Below are 20,984 nucleotides of genomic sequence, written 5' to 3' on the forward strand. Positions count from 1 at the left end.
AAACCGGACTCGAGTACGGTATCGATCGAGAGATCGAAGGCCAACGGCGGTGCGCCCGGTCACGATCGAGCCTGCAGCTCACGATAGCGTTCCTTTTAGCGTGCTCGTCGCGCTGCTGCGACGAAGTCTTCTTCGTCGTCTTCCTCCCGAAAGTCGAGCTGCTTCTTTTTCGGTCTAAATCCGGCCACGTAGGCGCCTCCGAGCGTTCGCAGGAGTCCGAGTGTGCTCGGGGAAGAACAAGAAAGACCAAGAGAAAGAGAAACAGAGAGAGAGAGAGAGAGAGAGAGAGAGAGAGAGAGAGAGAGAGAGAGAGAGAGAGAGAGAGAGAGAGAGACCAAAAGGAGGTGAAGGCACCTCGCGAGCTTTACCTTATAAGGTTTCCTCTCTGGATGCTGCTGCCCAACGCCCATTAGAAATCCTTTGTTGTCCCGACCTCTTTTCTCCCCGATGAATTCCCCGTCGAATCGACTCCTACGAGACGAGCTTTTTCTACAACTTTTTTTGTTCGATAGGAATTTCGAGCAATGTTAGAAAAGACTCCAAGCAGTTGGACCTTAATATTCAAGGATTTTGTTCGAACAATTTTTATTTTAGATGTATTCTTTTTTGTATGAGATTTTTTAAAGCGTCGAGAATAACGCGATATAAATTGTACCCGTAGAATGAGAGAATTCGAGCGTGCTTTACGGCGAACTCATGAATAAGGAAAGGGCGTAGCGGAGGTGTATGCACCGTGTGGTGTTCTCTAATTCCAACAGGATAACTTTTAAATGCTGCTGTGAAAAAGTTCTTCGCATGCCGCACAGAACGTTACCTACGTTAATTTCCTTGGTAAACCAAGGTGGAGTGAGCGGAACGGTGTGCTAGATTAACAACGTGACATATTTTTTTCATCTAAAAACAACAGAACTCGTTTGCACTTTTTAACGATTCTTTGCTCTTGGGATATTTACCTTGGACGATTCTGCATTTATTACGAGACTTTTCTTTATCGATTAATTACATTCCGACGTTTTTATTCCCGAAAGGCTGGACGAACGACAATAAAAAAAAAGAAAAAAGGAAAAGAAAAAGAAAAAGAAAATATTCGGAAGGGGAAAAGACATGAAAGAAGACAAACGAAGAAGCGCTTTTTTCTCTGTAAGCAATTTGTGTACGGCTGGACCACCTTTCTTCTCTCTTTCTTTTTCGGTCTTTGTCCAGTTTTTTTTCTTCGTCTTTTTTTCTCGGTGTACCACCGTTCCTTGCTTCGACGAGATTCTCCCTCCGGATCTTGGCGTCGCGAAATACCTCGGTGCATTCCTTCGCATCGCGCCACTGCGATTTGGGTCCACTCGTCGTTCGCCCGGCCATGTTTCTTAAAGTCGCTGTTAGAGCCTGACCACGAAATAAAGTCGACTTCCTCGTACGTTTCTCGGGAAATTGACAATTCAAATTTAACCTCGTATTATCGTTGGAAATAATATCATGGAAAAGGATGTCTCGTGTTATTTCAAATGGCAATAATTCTCGTCTCGGTTTGCAGATACCGAAACATAGAAATGGTTTCCAAGATCTTTGACGATGCATTTTCAGCTGGCCGCAGATCGAAACGTTTCCTTCGTATTTATATCCGTCCTAGATCGTCGAACTTTTTCTTCCGGTAGGCGGTCCCTTCGCTGTAAAATTCTGATTCATCCCTTTTGATTTTTCAACGGGCAGCTTACTAATATTCCTTTTCGTAGATCCGAACGGGTTCAGCTATATATACGATGGAAGGCACGCGCTTAACGTTTGCGGTCTATCAACGAACGAACACGTTTTTCTTTCCTTTTCATCGTTCTTCCGGTCTTCTATTAGCGTCTCCCTCTCGTAGAAGTTCTTCTACAAGCCATAGAGCGCCGTTACGACGTTCTTTCAAAATTGCGCAATCGGCGCACGATCCAACTCGGGCTATTCGTTTCGTCGCCACCGACGACTAAGTTCGTCGAACTTGCATCCACGTTGCGTCCCATATTTCCTTATCTCGTCGCGTCTTCGATATTTCACTCCGCTCCGTTCCATTCTTTTCTCTATTTTCCTTTACGATCATTAATAACTATTCTATTATTGCTTCTTCTTTGGTTCGCTTCGGTCAAAGACACGCGAAGAGTTTTCCTTAGAATCAATGAGAATTTTTTGAAGAAACATATTATAAACAAAAGAACTTCTCGTTCAGTTCTCGGCGCCAATGGGCAAACTTACAAATGTCTAGTATTTACGGATACTCGTAATGTGCTTGTTTAAGATCACATATTTGCGAGCGATAGATATAAGAATTTCATAATGACGTTCGATCGTCAATGTTTCTTGATATTCAACAAAGAAAACGACGGATCTCTTACGTCAAGGCAACATGTATCGCATGCGTATAAGTACCGGTGGCTTGCGTCGAAGTATAATTCTCGCGATGATAGAACATTTCATAACACGTCCGATCGCGAACGTTTCTTCGATTCGTACGAGTCTCGTACGAATGGCGCCACTTTTATCGTTCGAATCCTCGGAAAATATCATTTCGAAGGCTCCGGCGCGTCTCTCGCAATTAATAAACTTCATCCTGCCGTTGTTGAGCGAGATTAATTAGAGAATTATTCCAAGTGTGCGCGATATAAAGTCGAATTCGATTAATTTTCCTATGGAACAAATCGATTAGAATCATGGGCGACCAACGAAAATCTCTCCGAGACAAAGGATAGGAGAAGGAGATAGGAATGGAAGAAGAGGGAGAAAGAGAGAGAGAGAGAGAGAGAGAGATAGTGAGAGATCATTGCTCTCGACCACATTACAATTTCATTTCGCTAGAGTATGGCGATTTGCTTCGGTTCACCAATCCTCTCTCTCTCTTTCTCTCTCTCTCTCTCTCTCTCTCTCTCTCTCTCTCTCTCTGTCTCCTATGGTACTCCCCCATTCTTTCTCCTTTTCTTCTGTTTCTTCGCTATTTTACGCCAGTTTCAATTTATGGCACCGTACGAGGAATTTCTCCTAATTACCACTAATTAGAGTTAATACGGTAAATGCCGGCTGCCATGAACTCGACGTCAAAAGGCGATTCTCTAGTCAGCGAGCGCTCCTTTCTACGAAGAACGAGAGAGCGAGAGAGCGAGAGAGAGAGAAAGAGAGAGAGAAAGAAAGAAACGTCTTCTTCGATAGAGAATCTTAATATTCTTTACAGATCGTTATCCGATCTTTTGTAAGTTTGTATTTGTACGCCTACGTAAGTTTAATAGAGAAAGGAAGAGAGAGAAAAAGAGAGAGAGAGAGAGGGGGGGGGAGAGAAAGAGAGAGACATCTTGAAACGCGCAGGACTCGATCGCAAGGACATTCGTATAGACTTTTTAGAAGAAAGAACGCGTTAGCATGGAACATAATGCTTTTACATTCCTAAAGCCTCCGACAACGGACTCGTAGCCGAAGGGCGTGGCCGCGTTCTTCGTACTCGGTTTAATCGTTCTCTGTGTGAGTAACGCGACGAATCGCTATGGACATCGGCCGAAGAAAATTCTCTCAAGAAGAAGAAGAAATAAAGGTGAAGAGCTAAGAGACGATCGCGACCGCGCAAGAATTTCTATTTCATTCGTCGAGAAAGTTCGAGAGAAGAGATATCGATAGTCCGCTTGATATCTCTCTCACGTTATTATCATTGACTCGATACTTTCTGTTAAATACGTTTCCCAGACTTTCTTCTTGATAATTCTTTTTTTTTTTTTTTCTTTCTTTTTTTTACCTTTGCCCTATCGATATCATCGATGATTGGAAGAAAAGAAGGAGGACGTTTCAAAGAGGTCGACGTTAAATAATTACAATCATTTGCGATACACGTTTGAAAGTAAACGATTAGTCGCTGCATATTTTAAATTTAGACCGATAGCTGCTCCTTCTTTTTTTTTTTTTTTTCTTTTTTTTTCTTTTTTTTTTTCAGCCATAGAAGATACTCGAAACTTATCGCATTATTTAATGGCAGAAGGGGAAGGCACGATGGTGTCGGTTCGTTCGCGCGATCACGACGCGACAATTTCTTGCCGGTCGAAGCGGGACGATATCTCTTGTCGGATAATGAGCGTGGCAGCTGCTCCTCCCGTCGTCGTTTGATAGACCGACTAATATTTTTAGCGATAAACCGTTTGCTAGTTAGAAAACGCGACACAATTCGGTTTGTCACGATGACGAAATTGTCGTGCCTTCGATCGTCACATTTTAAATGATTAGCATCGGAGTCCTAGAAATATCTTACAATTAGTTAACTGACCTAATTGCTTATGATCTAATCTTTCGATTATTTTACTCGGACGAGTCGTATCTTGGTTAATGTCTTAAGAAAAGATGAAATGGACCTTCCAGAAGGGACCTTCTCTCGTGGGATCTCTTTCAGCTTCCCAAGAACCCTTTTGGTTTCGGAGTATGTCCGCCGTCCCTCTTTCGCTCCTGTGCCTTCCTTCCTTTTTCTTTTTCTCCTCTCGGATGTAAATCTCTCGAAACGATCTTTCGCCTTCTCGCGGCATGTGAGCGGAAATCTTCAAAAGAATCTTACGCGAATTCTTTCTCACAAAGTCGTTTTAGCTTTCCAGTTAAACTTTGATTTCTTCGAAAATACGATAATACGTGATTCCTGCGATGTCCGTGTAAAAAAAATATTTACCAAGAATTCTTAAATTAATCAGAGCTCGTTAGCTCTATTTGACTCGCAAGAGGTAAAGACATACAACTATTCGCATCGTGTACGCTCGTCCGCTCATATAGCGTGTTCCTAAATGATGAGAGACAAACAGAATTTCGCGGTACGTACTTCCATAGAAAGTCAGTTCGCGAACGAACCGTTTGTATGAGAGGTACACAGAACGAGATTACTGAATAAATCTAGGACAGAGAGAAACCCAAAGCGATTCGGATAATCTAATGAACAAATGGGATTCCATTGGGTTCATCCTAGAATCTCCGCGAGTTTATCCTATTCAACCAAGTTTATTATTTTATTATTAACGATCGTATAGTCGTTTAAAAAGTTTCTATAGTATTGTAAAGAAAGAAAACAAAAAAGAGAGAAAAAAAAGGAACCATCTTTCGACGAGATTACGACATTTTCCACGAAAATTTCTTTCATGATTCTCGAAACATAAATCTAACCAAAATGGATTTGAGGAAGAAAGAAGGAGGGAAAGAAAAAAAAGAAAAAGAGTTGTTAACGTTTCGAAAGTAGTACGGGTAATAAAAGAGACCGAGCTCGTAGGAAATTGGAGAAGGTGCCAAGATTTCGAGAAAACTTTTTTCTTATTTGATAGTTGCGTAGGTGGTTCGTCGTTTCTATGTAACGCAAAAAGAGAACGCATGCACGCACGCACGTACGTACGGACGTTTTCTATGATCATCGATGCTCACTAATATTTCATAATATTTCATAGAACCGCAACATTTTACGATCGTTCGACCAAGGACGATCCGGTTGTCGTGCTTCGATATCGCGAGTACATTTCGTTTGCGGTCCATTTGAATTTAATGCTTCTCCCATTATCCCCGTTCTCTCTTCCTCTTCTCATCTTCGCAAATCCGTTCGATACGAGGTGTAATGTTGCATACCTATGTAGTAGGATGGTCGATGCGATAGTTGCGGCTAGAATAACGCACTGCAAGGATAACGCCGGAGGTCAGAAGACTACGAGGATCATATTATACGTGTTACATGAGAATAATATTCACGTTAGTTAGTTTGCTTTTTTGAGATCGAATAACGGTTGTACAATGAAATTTAAAATATTTCATTAAAACGGATTTAAAATTATCTCTGTTATTAAATAATCGATTTCAGAAAGTATTTCCTGCTAGATTTAAACTCTTTAACGACCTAACGTGACAAAGGGAATAGAGACAATGAACATAACTAAGTTATTTAACGCAATCCATATTATAGGTCAAGCTGACCCCGTCACCGCATAGTACTCGACGTTAGTTTTTACGATCATCTCGACCGCCTTCCAGACCGTACTATTCTTTGCGTATTTTCCCGATCCGAATTGTGCAACGTTTTGCATCCTGTTGCGTTAGCGATAAAAAGGCCATCGTTACGGATTACTCTAATCCCCGCGACGATAAATTTTTCTCTCAGAGAAAAATCATCAAGAATACTCCTACGCTTTTATTATTCGACGAAGTTGAAATAATAAGGAAAGAGGAAAATCTAGAGATTTTCGAAAACGAAACGTTATTCAACGCGAACCAGGGTTTTCGGATTCGATTGCGTTAACGCGTTTTCGATGCGTTATTTCGATCAAAGTGGTAACATATCGAGGCGGCCCGACAGAGCCGAAATCAATTAACTTAGCTATGCGTGTCTTGTACTCTCTCGCCTATGTTCTGTGTGTATGTGTGCGCGCGCGCGCGCGCGCACGTGTACGAGCATACAAGTCCCCCATGTAATCGTGGGCTCCCTTCGTATCGTGTCGCTCGTACACACGCGCACAAACGATATGGTTGTCAGTGTGTGCGGTACATTTCGAACGATGTGCCTAGAGCCGCGTGCGTAGCTGCCGCGTGGGTTGCCATGGGCAACTCATGACTAACACACACTGCACAGAATCTCTCTCTCTCTCTCTCTCTCTCGCTTGCTTGCTCTCCCTCTCCCCCTTTTTCAACATTTCGCGGCTCTCTCGTGGTTCCCGCAGTAACGTAGCTACGAGTTTCTCGATCGACGCCAAACGCAAAGCAAAGGTAACATTTTATTTCCTTTCGATTCTTTTTATCGATTTTCAATCAACGTATATTCGCTGACGGACGGACATTCCCGTCTGGCCGCTTCAATCCTCCTCGATATAACTCGACATTAAACATTAAGAAAGAGAGGAATCAATGTTAAATGGATTTTACATCCATTGAGGAATCATGGAATGCGATAAGCCAAGATAGGATCGTCTGTTCAAACTTGCCGTGCATCGTATGCGGAATAAATTCCGCGCGTGCTTCGTCGTACTAATTACTTTTAGTTTCGTCGATAAAAATTATCCTTTCCGCCACGTTACTTCAGATATAAATATACGAGGAGGATTACATAATCTCAATGGATTTCGTGTACGTTTCTCGAGTAATTAATTTTTAACGATCCCGCTCGCGATTTCGTAAAGGTGTTACAGTCATCGGGGAGTTTATTCAGGTGCGTTCGCGACGCGCTCTCCTCTCCCTCTTCCCCCCCCTCTCTCTCTCTATTTTTTTTTTCTGACATTTCATATCAATCTTTAGCCGGCCCTGCACTCTTTCCGAGTTATCTTTGGCTCTCTTTGTCGCATGCGTTGGGACCATCGTATTCTCTGTCTGTTCGCAAGGGATAGTAGGGACTCAGGGATGTAGCTACGTTAACTTCATTGCCGAGCAACGGTGCGTAACCGAGGACACACTGTGTTTGTTCGGAGCATACACGAGACTCGCTGAACTCGCAATATTTTCTCTCGAGGCTTATCGCGTTCTCGTCCTTTTGTTCGTCCGTTATCCTATCGCCGAAAGGGATATTCCTCCGTGTTCTTTTCTCCTCTTGGCGAAGGCAAGCGCTCGGAATGAGCAGAAGACAACGTTGCTTCTAAGGATCGTACGTATATTCATGGAATATAGTTAGATCCTGGTTAAACAAATAGAGAGAATGATAATTTCGCAACCAGCTAGGCACGTTCCGCCGAGTCAAGCCAATCTCTTTTATACGACACGGAAGAAAGTAATCGAAGGATAGAGAGAAACAAAGGAACCTTTCTCGTGAGATAAAGTAAGGATACGCATTTTGTCTTCCTGGAAAAGGAAAAGAAAACTTTCAGAGTATATCTGTGAGATCCTTCGAGGCGCTGACCCCTTAGTCTGGACTGAAAAGGGATCGTCCCTGAACCCGCAGCGAGTTGGACTCCAGAGAAGAGTGGGGGGTGGATTGTCGAGGTTCGTGGAGGGGACCGAGTTAGCTGGTGGGGGCAAGAGAAGGAGAGAAAATGGATGCTGCTCGGAGTGACGAAGAGCGTCAAAGTTGGAACGTGGAGTGGGAATAAAAAGAAGGACAGAGAGAGAGAGAGAGAGAGAGAGAGAGAGAGAGAAACAGAGAAAAGGAACCCTCGGCCACCCTCGTTAGAGTGCACCTCCTCTCTCTCTTCTCCACCTCTCCTCTTCGCCCACTCCTGCCTTCTCCCGTCTCTTCTCTCGGCTCACGTTCGTCCAGCGGGAAGCTCGCAGGACAGGCAGACGCTTTCCGGCCGGCTTTGTGGAGAAGCCGAGAGAGTAAGAGAGAAAACACGAGCGCGCGCGCGCGCGCCTTCGTAGGAGAGTAAGAGAAAGAGAAAGAGAGAGAAAGAGAGAGAGAGAAAGCAAGAGAGGAGAGGAGAACGCAAGCCGGCTCGCCGCCTCCATACCACCTCCAGCATTCCCGGCGTGCACACACAGTTGCAGCTGCACCGCCGTCGTGGCTCGCTCGCTCGCTCGCTAGCTCGTTCGCTCGTGCGCACACGCGCCGTCTGCGCGCGCGTATTTCTCTCCTTTTTTTCTGTCTCGTTCTGTCTTTCTCTCTCTCTCTCTCTCTCTCTCTTTCTCTCTCTATCTATCTATCTATCTATCTCCCTTTTTCGCTATCTCTCTCTTTTTCTTTCCACCTCTCTCGATAGAATTTCGCGTATTTACTACGTGTGCGTGGTCAAACGACGCTGGCTTTTACGAGCTGCGTGCTGCTCGTAAGGAAATCCTTTTGAAACGGATCATCGATGTGCTCGTGTTAATCTCGACGAATCCATGTGATGATATATATTCGTTTTTCTTTTTTTGTTTTTTTTTTATTTTTTTGAAAAAATATTTCAAGTGATCGACGATAATTTTTCGTCCTTTCGTCGATATTTTCTGTGTGGTTAGTAGAGAGAGATCTCGTTTTATCGAGGATCACGATCGCCGGGAAGGATAATTCGGTCGGTCGAATCGTGAAGGTTTGACATTTCGCAAATGTCAGACACGAGAACCAACGTCGTATTCGACTTGTAATAGTCGAGTGTCGAATGCGAACCGCTAACAATAACAGAGAACGATAACGGAGAGAGAGAAAACCGAACGGTGTATGTCCCAGGTGTTACCTCCTCGAGTTGTGTGAGACATGTGATCGTGAACGAAAGAGTTTCCTATTTTTTGGTTCCCCGAGGAGAGGAACTACTAAGACCTCTCTTTCTTACGTTTATTACGATCGAGGAAAAAATACTTCAACGCTTAGAAAATTCGACGACATGGATTGGATGAGGAGACAGGATATCAAGGAGGAGTCAGCGGAAACTCCTGCCGTCCTGACGCCAGAAGATGCCGACGAATGTTACTTCGAGGAAGATACGTCGATAGACGAGGGCATGGTACGTTCTTTGACTATTAATCGATCAATCATTTTTATCGGATATTCGTGATACATTTTAACTGAAAGATAACTCCGATTAACGAGCACTCTATCGTTCTTTTTTTTTTTTTTTTTGTTATCCTTCGACAAAGGAAACAAAATCCTCTTTGAATAGAATGCGAGTAATCGTATACAATTATGTCGATTCAAACGAAACGTTTCATCGAAACGTCCTGCTTTGACGGGATTCATCGAGGATTCGACGATAATTCTGCCCTTTCTCTTTGATCGTTTTCCTCTTATCAAAAGGGCTTTTGTTCGTGGAAGGCGCGACAAGACAAGCTTATTTCCTCGCGAGTATCTCGAAAGAGCCGTTCTTATCGCGAACTCGTTTCCTTCGTGCCGGGAGCCATGTGGTTCGCGAATACGACTTTGTTAATCTTCGATTCTTCGCTCGGGGATTATCCTTCGCAAGACTTCAAAAGCGTGTCTGCTTGAATACTTCCCCTCTTCCTCTCCCTCTCTCTCTCTCTCTCTCTCTCTTTCTCTCTCTCGCTCTCTATCTATACCTATCTCTCTCGCTCGATTCTATTACAGCATCTCTCGCCGTCGTCTCCCGCGATCGCCCCAAGCTACGGCGTCCAATGGCGCACGTAGGTAGGTATATACCACGATGCGGAATTAAAGGCCGCGTAATAATTCATAACTCCATAATTGTTTATCCCGCGTAATAATTTACCTCCCTCGGCAACTCGGCTTTAATAGGGAAACGCGCGTCGAGACGAGATCGATGCTGGTGGAATTTTCGAGAAGCGATAAGCTGTAATCCGGTTGCAAAACCGAGAGTTTCTAATTTTCCAATGCGAACTTAATCCAAAATGGTTCGATGATTAAAAAGAAAAAAGATAGAAAAAAGAAAGAAAGAGAAAAATGGCGAGTAACTTTTGAAAGCTTCCGCGTGATCTCTCCCTCAGCGTCTGGCGATAATTGGCAGAAGGATGATTCGAGCAGAATCGACCGTTGGAGAAATTTCAATTCGCACGTGTCTCGTCAGCACCCTTTTTTTTTTTACTCGTCAGCGTGGCAGAGCTCCCCCCTTTCCCGTGGTCATCACTGGCACTCCTTCGAGACGTTCTTTCGAGTGCGATGCTAAGTGGGCAAAGAGGAAAATGGAGATCGAGCGTAAAGTTACCTCGAATCTATGATTACGGTCATTGTCGTTCGCATTGTTGCTTTCCAAGTGGTCGCTTTAGTTACCTACCTACTGCTATTGCTGCTGTTAGGTTCGAAAGAAAGAGGGCGCATATGCGATCATTGTGTCCCAGCATACGCACGTGAACTTTGATCGTGAATACTTAATTTGCAGGACCGAGGGATCGATTATGTCCGACAAAGGAAAAATTAGTCCGTAGCTTCGGATTACGAGAGCAAGAGGGAAGAAACGTCATCGTCGTCGTCGTCGTCGTCATCGAATTTAATTTCTTTCGTATCCAATCCGCTTGCTCGCTTGGCATCAGCTTGCCACAATTTTTCTAATGCTTCCTCGTAGATAGCTTTGTTAGTTTTGTTACCTTTTTACCGCAACTTTTCTTTCTCCCCGGTCTGGGAAGCCGTAACTTAGAGAATAATATTGTTACCAGCTGCGTCGCGCCGCTCTCTCAAGCCTTTCCGGTTCGTGTATTTATGATCACTGTGTCAGCTGATACCGGGCTCTCGGTTTGCTATCGCGTTACGAAGCGTTGTTCCAGAGCCAAAGCGATCGTCGACTTAGGAACACAATACTCTCTGTGCTCTGAGTGCATTGGCTTGCCGATGATAAAAAGAAGGAAAAAAAGAAGGAAAAGAAAAGAAAAGATTAGAAAGAAAGAAAGAAAGAAAGAAAAGCGTAGTCATTTGGTAGTACGCGATACTAATTATCTTTGTGTTTGTAGTAGCCGAACAGAGTGCTTTTTCGTTGGACTTTTATCGTACTCGAGGACGTACTTTTTTCTGGTCCTTTCGATAAGAGGAAGCGATAAGTTACACGAATCTACACGGAAACCTTGGTAACGCTCGCGTGGAGCAGGTCTCTCGATGATTCAGCGCCAGCTGTGGCCTTCGTACGCTCGCTCCTTCTTTCGAGTATCACGTAAAGTCTTACCCCGAAATTTGTTAGTCAAAATTAAAGTGCCTCTCTTTAAAAGATTTACGCATACTGCCCGTGGCTTTGCTCTTTTGACGATATCTTTTTATGAAATCTTGACAGCATTTTTTACTATCGTAGTTATCCACGTTGAAACGATGATATAGTTGGGTATGACTTTATTTTCGAAATTTCTAAAATTCTTTTTCAGTAAGAACGCGAGAACGTAAAAAAAAAAATCACGGACGACTCAATCCGAAAACATGGTAGACGCGATTCGATAGGCAAGCTTCGGCGCCTGTACGTCGGAAGAAATATAATTTCAGCGTAGGGTCGTTTCGAGCGATGTTGGGGATTCGTCTGTAGCCCTGAAAACGGGGGATGACGGCGACCAGTCACTTCCCTCGCCCCTGGAAAGCCAGGGGATGAAGCATGACTCACCGTTTGCCGCCGCCCCCGTGCTTTCTGTCTCGTGCGCTGCGAGTTTCACCCTCCGGGACCCTTCATCGAAATCTCCCGCACCCCCCTCTCTCTCTCTCTCTCTCTCTCTCTCTCTCTCTCTCTCTCTCTCTCTCTTTCTCTTTTGCACTCTTTCTCTTTCATTCTGACTCGCTCTCCCTTCGTTGCTGTGGATCAAAAGAGAATGAGAACGACATTAACATAATCCGCGCCGACAGAATATCGAGAAAAAAGGCACGAAGCATGGGGTGGTGACGGTGGTTCAGGTGCCGTTTCAACGAATTATCGTTACCGACATTATGCTCACAAAAGTCGAAACATTCGGAAGGGTCATTTTTATTTTCTTTCATAGACGCTCGGTCGACCGTGAATATCTACTTTTTTTTTTTCCTAACTTCTCGTGCGATCGCATTAATTTCTAACGAGTCACGTAAAAAATATACGATAGATTTCAATTAATATTTTATAAGATTTGTATATGACAGATTTAAAATCGCAACATTCCTATCGCAAATTCGTTAAGTTGGATAAAAAGGATCGTAAAGCGGAGTACCGGAAGTTTCGAATATGCGGAGTCTCTAATTAAGGGCGTCGTTAGTGAAGCTAAAACGACGGCTCGTTTGTGTTGTAAAACGGCGAAAGATGAAAGGGATAGACATAAAAATGGCAGAAAGTGTTGGAAACTTTGCTCGAGTGACGTTGAGATAACATCTCGCGAATGAAATTATACCACGAGTAAAAATTTGTTACTGAAAATAATATTTTTCAAATCGCATCGTTGATTTTAATTCACTAATCTACGAGTATCCACGTAACTATCATTAGAGATTTTAATACCGGTTTCTCAGATCATTTATCATTTCACGACTAACAGCTTGGATAGATCTCGCCGAGGAAGCGAACCAAAAAAAAAAAAAAGGTTGACCTAAAACGCACGTGATCCAGTCGTCATTGCGTTTGCCCAAGAAATTAATCCGTTAGAAGTCGCGTCATATTCTTTCTCCATTAGTTCTCTGTCTTCTCTGTCGTCTTTTCTTTCAACGAGGACGAAAAATTCGATGGGTCTGCCATTGCGTTTCGATGTCTGTACGAGATTACGAGACGACTCATTCATTCTCTCTCTCTCTCTCTCTCTCTCTCTCTCTCTCTTACTCTCTCGAAGAAGGCGGGGAGAAGCCGGATTTATGTCTTCCGCAGGCGTATGAGAGACGGAATGCACTCGCAGATAATCGTTATTACGCTAGGGGTTGCTGACCGATTCGATCTTTCAATCTTCCCTTTTTCTCTTTGAGTCTGTTTGCCTCTCCATTTGGTTCGCGCGAGAACAACGTATGTTGCCTTTTATCGCCGTTCGTAGCCTTCGGTGAATTGGTACGAGCTTTCACGAGCTCGTAATGGTCTTTGGAGTTTCTCGCCTTTTCATTTTCCTTCTTTCTTTTTTCGCAAGATTTTCATTTCCTTTATTGATCGCGTTTACTTTGCGAGAATACTCATTGGAGCTAACGATTAGTCATAGCCGTTCATTATCTATCCTTTCTTTTTGCTTCTTTCATTTTCAGGCGTGATCGCGAATGAGATCCGTTTGATGGACAGCAAGAGAAATCGATATTATGGAGGAGCAGCAAATTAGCTGTTTTTTTTAATGAATTGTAGGCAGAATTTTTGCGATGGAAAACGATCGGACGAGGCTGCTGAACGATGGTGCAAAAACCTCGAGAGCTCAGCGTGGGCGAACGGTTATTATTGCCTGGCGCCAGACTGGAGGGATCCCCATGCTAAGAACGCGTTCTGGCCGCGTTGTTTTCGTGCGAATAAAAGACTCGACGAAATAAAAGAATTCATCACGGATTGCATTAAATCGCAGGAGGTCGAAGTATCGTACGTCACTTTCGAGCTCACAATCATTTTTATCTTATCGGAGAGACACGAGAGATTGCGATAAGGGTTTTGGCAGATTCTATTCGTCGAGATTTCCGTATAATTATTTTATATCCACTCGAGATCAATTTCGCGCGTTATAAAAATTATTTCGTTCGTTCATCTTACTTGTGGGTTGACAGCAGCGGAAGATCGATCAATTATCGATACGTAATGAAGAAGACGCTCAACGAGCACGCGGTACTTTTCGTCGCAAGAGAAATTCCTACGCGAGAGAGCCTTTACCTGACTGGATTAGGTACCATGGGTCCCGTGGAATGCCATTTATCACAGTAGTAGAGGACCCTTCGAGGCTACGAAAACTCCGACCGACGCGGAGTCCGCTAGGACCACACTGTAGTCGTCACAAAGAGAACCCGAAAGATTTTTTGGCCAATTAAATGCCGCGTTATCGGGCGCGCGATCGTTAACTAGACTCTTTCTCTTTTTAATAGGGTTCTTCAAAACGAAGAGGAATATAGCCTGTTGTTAAAAGTTTCTTCTTTTCTCTCTACCAGATGTAATCTAGACTCTGTCTGTTCGCAGAGCGTTCTTAGAGTTAATAGTCTATGGTATTTATTAGCTAAATATCGTTAAACTTTGCCGATATCTTCCTACGAAGATCGACTTTATCCAACGTTACCTTTCTACTCGTAAAACTATCGAGCCGAGAGATAAGATCGTCGATCGGCGGATAACGATCGCAAGGGTAATAATTATCTTGTTTTATTCGCCTTGGGATAGGGAGGTAGCTACGAAAAGGAAGGAAGGTAGGAAGAAAAGAAGGAAGGAAGAGCGCTTCGTCCGTGCTGCGAATTCTCCTCGTTCGTGGTTCTCCGAGGCGCAACGATCGGGAGAGAGAACGAACGTAGATAAGCGACGAAAGTCGATTCGTCGATAATGGCCGAACGCTCGTAAAGAGGAACGTCAGAATTCAAACTAAATTTCCTTGTTTCTCGAAAGGGAGTGTTTCTCTTAGCGCTATTACGATCTCACATCCAATGAGACCGCCATTTTGCGCTATGCTCGCACCAACCTCGATGACAATCGTTGCCCGGGGCAACGACGGATAACCTCGCGTCTGGATATCAACTTTCTTATTATATACTTCGTGGCAGCTGCGGGGAATGTACAAAGCGAAATATACCGAGTAGATTATCATCCTAATTCCCAGGTGAACTCGCCAAGATCATTAGATAGCCGTCGTTCCTAGTCACGTGCTTGATCGACGCGTGCTTTCTTTCCTTCAATATTTTCATCCTCGAATCGCAAACGTCGAGAGGCTACGCGATGACTCAGTAAAACCTCATCGAATCCATGGGTTTCCATGAATTCCAGGCGGTCTTCTGCCACGGAATCACCTCGGGATCGCCGCGGGACCTCACCGCAAGGATCGAAGAATAAACCGGTCGTGCGTGAGACGTCTAGCGAGTCAATCCTCTTCCATCGTTGTTCTCCTGCTAGAGTTTACGAGAAGGAAAAGGGCGGAGTCGACCTTCGTCGTTGCCTCGTGCGCAACCCTAATGGGTTAGTCGATGGACTCTTCCGCGCTCGCTTCTCTTCTCAATTCTCGACGTCGTCGAAAAATGAAGCATTTTTAATACTATTTTTTTACGAAATAATTGTCATTCAAAGTCTTTATTTAAAGTAGCTATCTCTTCTGTTCCGTTAGCGTTAAGCGTCTCTCTTTTGTTCGTCGACTTTACCGTGATCCTTCTTCCTTTCACCAGCAGGAATCCTTTCTCCGTAAAAGGAATCACGTGGAGACAAGAGAGCGCAAAGTGAGAGTCGAAGGACTCGTAACACGACCATGGGGATTGCTTCTTCTTATTACTCTTCTCGCTGCGTCAAAGGATAGGCTTTTACGCCAATGTGCGTACACGAATGTTGCGTGTGCGTTGCGAGCGAGCGAGAGAAACGATGGAAGGAGATGGAGGTAAAATGAAAGAGAAGATAGAGAAGAGAAAAAAGAGGGAAAGAGGGAGACGTCGAAGAGACAATGCGAGGATTACAGGCTCCTCGTGCCTAGGACTCATCGTTGTCTCTCTGCTCTTCTCTACTCTTCTTTCTCTTAGGCGTTCGCGTTCCTCGGCAGAGCCGAGTGTGCTCCCGGTCGTACTTGACAAAAGGGTGCTTTTTCACACGGAAATGCCACGACGACACTCGAGCCGGATTAATCGAGCGGAACGCGGTACAGAGCACTCGACAAATGCGGCCTCGATCCACGATCGTACCTCATTGTGCGTCGTCGCTCGTGACGGCTACGATCGTTGCATTCTTTCCTTGGCTTCGACCGATCGGAAGACCGAAAGAAAAAAAAGAAGAAGAGATCGATCTTTGCTCGAGCTCGCATATATTTACAATTTATGTCACAACCTTTGTGCAATAATTATCGATAGGATAGATCAATATCGTGTCATCGAATATAAAATTTCAACGAACGCAAACACGGCTACGTTATTAGCAGATTAAGTACCGCTAATGAAGAAATAAAAGAGAAAAGAGAGAGCGTTCCCTTGAGCGAAAACGAAACTCATCGTCGTCGTCGTCGTCGTCGTCATCGTGTTGTCGAGGAGAGAGAGAGAGAGAGAGAGAGAAGAAGAAGAAGAATCTGGTGGGAAGGAGAAGCGACGAGTGGGAGAGGGAAAGACAAAGGGCAAAGAGTAGCTCGCGGAGGCGCGCTCTCAAGAGAAGGACGGAGGGAGAAAGGTTGGCAAGGTCACGGTCGAGCGATCTTTTTGACTACTCTACTCTTTGTCTTTTCCATCCATCTCTTTTTCTCTCTTCCTCTTTCTTTCTCTTTATATCTCTGTGTCTTTGAATTTGCGGCGCGTGGCGAGCGAGCGAGCGAACGAGCTTTTCGTTCGTAGACTAGAGAAGCTTTCACACGACAGCTTGCACTTAGCGCGATGCATTTCCCTCGTACTCTAGCCGCTTCCCACGGCCTTAAAACTTCTTCGACCGTCGAGTTAATGCCTTTCCTCTTCTCTCTCTCTCTCTCTCCCTCTCCCTCTCCCTCCCTCTCCCTCCCTCTCTCTCTCTGTCTTTATTCTTTTTCGATATCAAAATCTTTATTGTCAAGTTAATTCCATCGGATACGTCATGCTGTCGAATAAAGAGAGTTTCACGAGCCTAAGCAAAATGGAATAACAGAGATAATAACCTTTTGGAGTCGAAGGGCAAAGGAAGAGATAAAGGGATAGTGAAAGAGAGAGAGAGAGAAAGACAGACAGATAGGAAGGGTAAATAAAAGGAAAGAAGCGAATCGGATAAAATCGGGATAACAATGAATGCTGTTTTTAGCACGTAGAACTAAGCCGCCGTGACTAATCCGATCGAGAAAATCGACCAACGGACAGCGCGAATCCCTTTATTTCCCGTAAAGAGAGTTTCGCTGTACTTTCTAATGGAAATCGTATCGCGCTGTCAATTTTATACGTTCGCATTGCATAATAAGCCGAGCTTAGTATCGCTGAAAATCCATTCGATCTCGATTATTTCCCTTCAACATGTAAGAAACTCACGTTTCGTAATCGACGTTAAATTATATTTCTCCATGTTTCTGTTTCGTAGGACATCGTTCTTTCAGAGCGATCGTTTTACGAGTTCCACCAGGCGTGCGAGTTTACCTTATCCGCGAATATTTTTATAGTTTCCGTTCCGACCTCGTTCCATATGTGGAAGTTTCTCTCTTTCTTTCTCTCTCTCTCTCTCTCTCTCTCTCTCTTTCTTTCTCTCTGTTTCTCTTTCCTCCTCTTTTTCTAGCACTTAACACGTTATCGCCGAAGAAAAGTCAACGATCCCAAGGGTCTACTTATTTTTATCGCGACGTGGCGTTGACGTGCTCACGACTGACTTTTTCTTTTACATATTTTCAAACGACGAACAACGCTGAAGAAGTAAAATATTTTACAAGCTCGTCTACAAATTTAAAGGCCAAAGAGTTTCGCGGCTAGATCGAAGAAAAAGAGAGTCGAACGAAACAGAGTCCGCAGATGTCGCGCAGCTGCCAGGGCAAATTATTACCAACGCGTCCCGCGTGCTCTAGCTGGATTTTGCTTTAAGAAGAACAACGATCCGTAGGGCACGATTCTCAAAACGAAAGCTTCACAGCTGCCTCGGGACTTTAGAATTCGTAGGACAATGGAGGAAAAAAGTTGTCCAAGCGTATGTCTATCGCTAGTCAGCGAGGGAAAGGTCAAGTTTACGTATTTTAACCTTCACGAAAAAGATCTTTTCTCAATTTTCTTTTCTTTTGTCTTAGACTTTTCTCTCTCTCTCTCTCTCTCTTGTTTTTTTTTTTAATTTTCTTTTTTTCTTTTTTACTTCCCGTTCCTCGAACAGTTTCATAAAAATTCGAGATCTATGAAAGGAAGGAGCGTGCCTGTTATGCTTATTGGAACGTCAAGTTCTCTAGGAATTTTAATGCGTTAAGTTGATCTTTCGTGCTACGAATCGACGACTCATCGTTTATTTTACACTTCACACGCTCCATTGTATGCGTCTTCGATGTTTTAAGAAGTTAGATTCGTCTCTATCCTAGGGACGTCCAAGGATATCCGAGCGGCTATTGTTCATTGAATGGAGCATCGTAAAATCTAACATTTTATGTCCGGATTAGAGACGTTCGGGAGACTCGTAATCGAGAGACCGTCCGAGGGCGGAACGAAAATCACATCTCGACCGACACTCCTGTAAGAAATATTCTAACGAGATGGTGTTCGATTTCCTTTTATTGGGAGTCGTTAGTTCCTTATATTCTTTGAAAATATCGAAGTTATAATGTAAATCGTTAAAATATTTCATAAGCGTTCGTAAGAAACTTTTATTTTATTTTTTCTTTTTTTTTTTTTTCGAAGAAGAAATTTCCTCTTCCATTTCTTGGAAAATCGTTAAATGGAAGGAGCGAGGGAAAGGCGAATGTTAAGAGATAGGAAAGGGTAGCTTATTAACGGTAGAGTTTGGTAGACGCTTTTAATGGCCCTGTCGCGTTCGTCGGTAAAGTTAGAGGTATGCTTCCGAAAATTTGGTAAATCGTATGCGAGCCAACGTTGGCGCGTGTCGACGCATAAATTCCTGAGGCACGCGATCCCTTTATGCCCTTGCAGAACTTACCTTCCCGTGGTGGGTAAACTACCCCCTTCCCATCTCTCTCGTACGACTTGTCAGGGCTACGACCTGCTTTCTCATCGAGCGTTTTCGCACGCGCGCACGCTTACGAAGCGAAATGTCGTCGGCATAAATTAGCGTCCGCTTTGGCGTGGGTAGATAACCGGAATTATTTTACTGACTACGCTCGGCTGCATCGAGTTTAATCGTCGCTCGGTAGACATTTTTTATCACGAGAAAAAAAGCTCCGATCGATCTAAAATTCCCTATCCTTCTTCTGTCCATTTTACTCTTTCGAATGGTTTTATCGTTTGTTCGAGCCAGTCAAACCAATTTCCATCACGAAACACGGTTCCCCCCTTTCGCGGTATTAAAACGAACGAAGGAATCGACTTTCATTCGCGAGGAGAATTCGAAAGGGCTTCCCAAAGTTCTCCACCCTAGCGTGCTTTTCGATGTTACCGTCACTATTTAAAAGCGTCCCCTCGAAGATTCGCATCGAGACAGACGTACCTTTCGCGAAAAAAAAAATAATGCTTTTATTGCCAGCAGTCCTGGACGGAAGGAAGAACAAAAAAGAAAAAAAAGAAAAAAAAAAAGAAAAAAAAAAAGAGAAAAAAAGAGGAACTACCCTGACCGTTCAGGTTTCGTTCGGTCGAAGAAGAAATGGAAAAGTAACGACGAAAGGATAATAGTTTGACAAACTCATCAGGCGTAATGTCATCTTTCACGTACGATGTAACGATTTAACGAGCGACTCGGTCGTACCACGTCCGGTAATGCGAATTTGAAAGGTCCAAGAGACGCGAGTATTACGTTATAATGTAGGCGCCTGCGGTGTACTTAATAATAAACATTTGTCGTTGGTAGTTCGATCACGTTGAATCGCGCCGAGCGCACAAGTCTTTCGTTGAATATTCATTGAATATTGTTCGCGCGAACGACGGTCCGTGAGTCGTTCAAAATTTATACCTCTTCGCTTAGTTACATATATCTATACTATGCGCATCTATCTATAAGCGATGATAAGCTTTATTTGCATTTTAAATTTATTGTCTTTTAGAAAACGTTCATATATTCTTGCTTGATAGGAACATCTTCAAAAACGCGTGCGCGAGTAACTTCCCTTCCATTCGAGCCCTTGTTTTTTCCCTTTAACCTTTTTTTTTTCTCTTCCATTTACAAGAGCGTGAAAAAGGGCCGACCGTTTGTAAGCGGAACGGCAGAGTTTTGATGCCGCTTCAAGGTCTCTCTTAGGAACCTTTAAAGCGCATACCCCTTTACAGCCTACGTGGGTGGTTCCTTCGCGCTAGGACGTTACATCCCTTTCTTCCTCTCTTTCTCGCCAAAGTTCTTCGGAAACGTCGAAGGGTGAAGACCCTTCTGGTGGCAACGATAAAAACGTCGACCTTCCACTTGTTTAGTCGCTCCAAGAAGATCGATGCTCTACGTACTACGCGTCGTTTCATAATTTATTTTAATCGTAACGCGTTATTATTCAAAACCCAGGAACGACACTTTTAGTTGGGTTCGCAATCTTTTCGTGGAAGAAAATGTTTCGACCGTTGATATACTTCGAAGCGCAGGTGAATTCGAGGGAGGAGGGTATTCCTTTGTTCGCACAGTCGGTGTTGTCCTCCGACAGGACGGGGCTACCACCAGGAAGAAAGGAAAGACTCCGCAACGTTGAAACCGTGAACAACGAGATGGGCAGAAGAAGCTGGAAGAGGCCACCCGCACCTTTCTTAACGACGCTTTGTTACTACGACCCACCTCTCTCTACTCTCTTTCGGGCACCTTCTTCGATGACTCACTCCATGCTCCTTCCCCGTCTCCTTTATCCCGTCTTTTATTTTTCCAGCATTCAAGGACCGCGCGTGCGAGCTACGCCTCCGAGAAGGATACTCGTGTAGCGGGACGACGCGACGTTTCGAGAAACGTTATGACTCTCTCTCTCTCTCTCTCTCTCTCTCTCTCTCTCTCTCTCTCTCTCTCTCTCTCTCTCCCTCCCTCCCTCCTTCCCCCCTTTCTCCCGCC

The 20,984-nt window shown here is 44.0% G+C and overlaps 1 protein-coding gene across 3 annotated transcripts in view; it reads left to right on the top strand.

The window, feature by feature from the left end:
* Window positions 1-20,984, top strand: part of LOC124956746 (amyloid beta A4 precursor protein-binding family B member 1-interacting protein-like) — a 97,131-nt gene that overhangs the window by 41,097 nt on the left and 35,050 nt on the right. The window contains exon 1 of one of the 3 annotated variants that reach the window (XM_047512945.1): window positions 9,095-9,359. The exons of the other annotated variants lie outside the window; for them this stretch is intronic. Coding sequence (XP_047368901.1) covers window positions 9,240-9,359 — 120 coding nt within the window. The 5' untranslated portion in view covers window positions 9,095-9,239. Of the gene's footprint in view, window positions 1-9,094; window positions 9,360-20,984 lie in introns of those variants that run through there. 3 annotated transcript variants of the gene reach the window in all.

The sequence above is a fragment of the Vespa velutina genome, chromosome 23 (assembly GCF_912470025.1).
Source record: "Vespa velutina chromosome 23, iVesVel2.1, whole genome shotgun sequence".
NCBI classification, from domain to species: Eukaryota; Metazoa; Arthropoda; class Insecta; order Hymenoptera; family Vespidae; genus Vespa; species Vespa velutina.